The 5077-nt window shown below is 37.1% G+C and overlaps 1 protein-coding gene across 1 annotated transcript; it reads right to left on the reverse strand.

Annotated features, from left to right (window-relative positions):
• Positions 1-3510: 3510 nt before the first annotated feature.
• Positions 3511-4458, reverse strand: LOC130367219 (olfactory receptor 510-like). The gene has a single exon (XM_056569622.1). The coding sequence runs from the start codon at positions 4456-4458 to the stop codon at positions 3511-3513; it is 948 nt and encodes a 315-aa protein (XP_056425597.1).
• Positions 4459-5077: the final 619 nt, after the last annotated feature.

Here is a 5077-nt window from a genome sequence, read left to right on the forward strand (position 1 = left end):
GGCGCACCATGAATGACTTTAGAGCACCACTTGACTCCAATGTGCAACACTACTTGACTCCAATGCTGCAACTATGAACATTTAGCTTGAAAAAACCTGCTGCAATTTGGGAGCTGCCAGTGAGTACCACATCATGGAAAAAATGGCAAACTCAAAAACACAAAGGGGATTGCCATTTTGCATTTTCCTTTTTAACTCCCTATCAATATCTGATTGCAGTGTTTTTACCACAAAAAATGCCATACACATTTCTGGGCATTTTTTGGGGCATATTTTTGGCCAAAAAAAAACAAGTGGAAACTTAGCCTAAGTCTCCCCTGGCCCTTAAGCCCTACTTTAGACCCCTAAGACCTCCTACAGACACCTCTGTTAACAGCCTCCTCCCTCTGTCCTTCTCCACTATACGTTTCTGCCCCTGCAGACCACTCTGTCCCCTTGTCCTTTACACTTCTCTGCCTGGCCAACCCCACATCCCTCCCAACCCCACCATTGTGTATGAACGGATTTATTGAATGGGTCACTCCTCCTTATAAATTTCTATTTCATATGTGGCTGTCCTATGTGCACATGAGTGAAGTCTATGCCAGCTAAGAGCATAGATTTAGGCTAAAACTTACAGCTGCGTGCCTTCCCCCATTTTTGCTAAGCCCTGCCACTTTTAAAAACTTGATATGGGCAGCTAAAAAAATATAATTAAATTAATCAATAACTAAAAATCACAAATTGTTTGTGCCATTCATAACTATATGATAAATTCATAAACATGCAACAAGGAAAAGCACTTACGCTCACCACACCTGTATCCATTTGTAATCCCACCTCGAAAAAGCAGAGGGGAAAAAAAAGTCCAACAACCCTTGTGTTTTCACCCTTTCAAGTGTCTGATCATGAGAGTCCAACCGCTGGGACCCCTTGGAATCTTCTGTATGGGGCCTCGACTCAGCCCCAACTGAGCTGCTGTATATTTGCACACAGCAGGTCAGCTGAAACATGTCCCCTCCCCCTTCATTCATCTCTTTGGAAGAGAGTGTTCCTGTGTCTCCGCCACTCCCATAGGGCGTTTTTCAACCAGCTGAGTACAAAGTGTGTTCTAGCAACACAGAGTCGGGGAGAGCCAGGGCCCTATACAGGAGATCGCGGGAAACCGCCCCCATTCCCCCCCACAATCAGCCATTTACCCCCTGTCCTGCACATAGGGGATCATTTTCTTTCCACCGGACATCTTCTTTAACCCATTAGACACCGCAATCAAAGTTGATTGCAGCATCTAGAATGGGAAAAAATACATGCTGGTAGCTCAGAAGCGCAGCAAAGCTCCGAAGAGTATAAAGCTCTAAATATTACATGTAATAGTCCCCTATGGGGACAAAAAAAAGTTAATAAAATGGTTTTAAAAAGTGTAATAAATGTGCATAGGGTCCCCTACCCTAATAAAAACTTGAATCCTCCCCATTTTCCCTTTTTTCAAATAAATCATGTAAAAAATAAAAAAAAATAGAAACATATGTGGTTTTGCCACGTGGGTAAATGTCAAAACTATCAAAATCTAATATTAAAGACCAGAATTGCGTATTTTTGGTCACTTGATATACCAGATTTTTTTTTTTTATAAAAGGCTATAAAAAAAATCATGAAAACACAGACCATGAAACAAAAAATCACCCTCACACGTACACTTATAGGGAAAAATAAAAAAAGTTATAGGGGTCAGAAAAGGACAATTTTGAGCATACTCATTTTTGTTCCAAAAGTGACAATATTTATTTTTTAAGTAATAAAATTAAACAAAACCTATATAAATTGGGACTCATTTTAATTGTAAGGAACTACAGAATAAAGATGGCATTTCATTATTGCCGACAATCGTTGGGACATTGCTGAGGCTGGCAATTAGCTGAGCAGCAGCGTGACGGATCAACCACTGGCAACTACAAATGGTAGACAAAATGTGAAAAACCCCATCCCCCAATAAAAATTTAAATTGTCCCATTTTCCCCATTTCACCCCCAAAAAGTGTTAAAAAATTAATAAACATATTTGGTATCGCCACGTGCGTAAATATCTGAACTATTAAAATATAATGTTAATGATACCGTATGGTGAACGTAAAAAAAAAAAAAAAAAAGTTCTAAATTGCTGCTTTTTTATAACATTTAATAAAAAAAAAACGTATAAAAGATGTATTAAAAGTTTTATATATGCAAATATGTTATAAAGAAAAATTACAGATCACTGCGCAAAAAATTAGCCCTCATAACGCTTCTTATACAGAAAAATGAAAAAGTTATAGGTCTTCAAAGCATTTTAAATGTACTAATTTGGTTAAAAAGTTTGCGATTTTTTTAAGCGCAACAGTAATAGAAAAGTATGTTATCATGGGTATCATTTTAATTGTATTGTCCCAAAGAATGAAGAACACGTCATTTTTACTGTAAATTGCACAGCGTGGAAACTAAACCTTCCAAAATTAGCATAATTGTGGTTTTCGTGTTACTTTTCCCACACAAACAGTATTTTTTGGGTTGCGCCATACATTTTATGGTAAAGTGAGGGAAGGCATTACAACGGACAACTGGTCGCACAAAAACAAGCCCTCATACTAAAATATTAAAGTGTCTGAGTCCTTAAGGCCAAAATGGTCTGAGTCCTTAAGGGGTTAAGTGGTTAAACATGCAGGTAGTGATGAAACAGACTTTCTTGTTAATTGTCTATTCCCTAAAATTGTAATTGACACACCAGTTTGGTTTATGAGATAGATAAGTCTCAGCTGATGTAGAAATTGATCTTTGTTGCAGGTTCCAGAAGCTTCTTCTATTTTCAGTTTCTGGGATCAAAATTAAGAAGAACAGAAAGAAAATTGTAAAAACTTCTATTTCCATAACTGTCCTGCAAGGTCCATGTCAGACCGAACATATTTGGACATCTGGTCATCACATCAATAAGAGCTTGTTGGATGTCCTATTCCAAATACATGCATCTCCCATCAGTGGCCAGAACTACCACTTTTTTATAGAAAGTCTTTTAATGGAATTTTGTAATGTGATTGTGGATATATCCCCAAATTTGTCAAGTCGGACACTGATGTTGGATGAGAATGTCTGGCCTTCAAACATCATTCCAGCTCATCCCAATGGTGCTCAATGAGGTCCGAGAATCCATGTGTTTCTCCTCTCCAATATCTACAAATCATGTCCTTGTGAAGCTCAATTTGTGCAATGGGGAACAGCAGAAGGACCTTACCCAAATAATTGCAACATATTTGTAAGTGACAATTGTTTAGAATGACTTAGTATCCCATTGCAATACCCTTTACTACAATCCCTTGCCCAAAACCTGAAAAGAAGCAATAACCATTGTCCTTAATAATAATAAGTAAGGGCATCTGTCTACATACATTTGGTCAAATAGTGTAATTCATTGATTTATTGTACTCAGCTATCTGGTATCTTGTACAAAAATACTCAAATAATTCTTTATGTACATCGGTATGGTACCTTTATATCAAACAATTCATCCTTTACATTCATTTTGAAGGATATTAATAATTAGTTTTCGCACAGCTCTCTTGATCTCCTGGTTCCTCAGGCTGTAGATGATGGGATTCATCAATGGTGTCACCACGAGGTACAACAGAGATCTGTATTTGTTGATATAAGATGTGTTCTCATCAGATGGAGTCATGTAAACTGTGATGAGGGTCCCATAATATGTGCAAACTGTGATCAGGTGGGAGCTACACGTGGAGAAGGCTTTTCTTCTACCACGAGTGGAAGAAATTTTGAGTATGGTGAATAAAATTCTAATATAAGTCATAATGATGAAAGTAAATGGGAAAAACATTATGAAGCTGGAAATAACAAAGTCTTGCAACATCAAAATGGAGGTGTCTGAAGTGGCTATTTCCACTATGGGACCAAAGTCACAGAAGAAGTGGTCAATGTAGTCCAAGCCACAGAATCTAAACTGGACAACAACAAGGAACTCACTGGATATTAAGACAATGACTAAAACCCATGACCAGAAAACAAGCTGGAGGATAATATCTGGACTCATCAATGAAGAATAACGTAATGGGTGGCAAATGGCCAAATATCGATCATAGGACATGACGGCAACGAGGAAACATTGAACAAATCCAAATATACCAAATAAGAACAACTGTATGCTACAGCCCCAAAAGGGCAAAATACCCTCCTCAACAATTAATATGTACAACATCACAGGGACGATACTGGTGGTCAGTAAGACGTCGGCTATGGATAAGTGTTTTAGGAAGAAATACATTGGGGTTTTGAGGTGATCAATAACAGAGACTAAAAGGATAATAAGAAGGTTTCCTCCCAGTATAAATATATAAGTCAGGAGAAACACAATGAAGAGAAGAGTCCTGTACTTGTGTAGACTCCGGAACCCAAGGAGACGTATCTGAGTGACCTGTGTCTCATTCTCAAAACACATAATTTATTTATAGATAATTTACAAGATTTTTTTTTTTTTTTTTTTGCTCCTGTAAATGGGAAGAAAAAGGGGGGAGAAATGTATGATAAACAGACCTGAAAAGTATCAAGTTAAAAAAGAAACATGAGCTGGGACATTCTACTTTCTAATCGTTCCCTTAGAGGATGCTCACAAGATGTCAGTGCATTCAGCTGAGGTGACGTACAGTAGAAGCATTGTTGGGTCTTGTCTTGCAAATAGTGACATTTCCCAGATGTTGGTGTCTTTTATAGTGTTTTGAAAACACAGAAAATTCCCTCAGGATCCTGACATGATAACTAGACTACAGTAAACAGATGAGACTTTGTGTTAGAATTAATTGATAGGTTAGTTGCACTGTGGGAGATGCTTGTTATTCTCCAATATTGTAATAAGTGATGGAGAATGAAGAATACTTCCAGATAAAAAAAAAAAAAAAATATATATATATATATATATATATATATATATATATATATATATATATATTGGTACGGGCTTGGCATTCCAGCTATTTAGAAGTTGAGCTGAAAGAAGAAGATTTTCATATTTTCTAGTGGCACTAGAGTTGTTTTTGAAAGAAATTAGCTGTGTTTTTCTA

The sequence above is a fragment of the Hyla sarda genome, chromosome 4 (assembly GCF_029499605.1).
Source record: "Hyla sarda isolate aHylSar1 chromosome 4, aHylSar1.hap1, whole genome shotgun sequence".
NCBI lineage: Eukaryota > Metazoa > Chordata > Amphibia > Anura > Hylidae > Hyla > Hyla sarda.

What these genes read in the sequence shown, in the direction of transcription:
- LOC130367219 (XM_056569622.1), bottom strand. Translation starts at nt 4,458, where the DNA reads ATGTGTTTTGAGAATGAGACACAGGTCACTCAGATACGTCTCCTTGGG.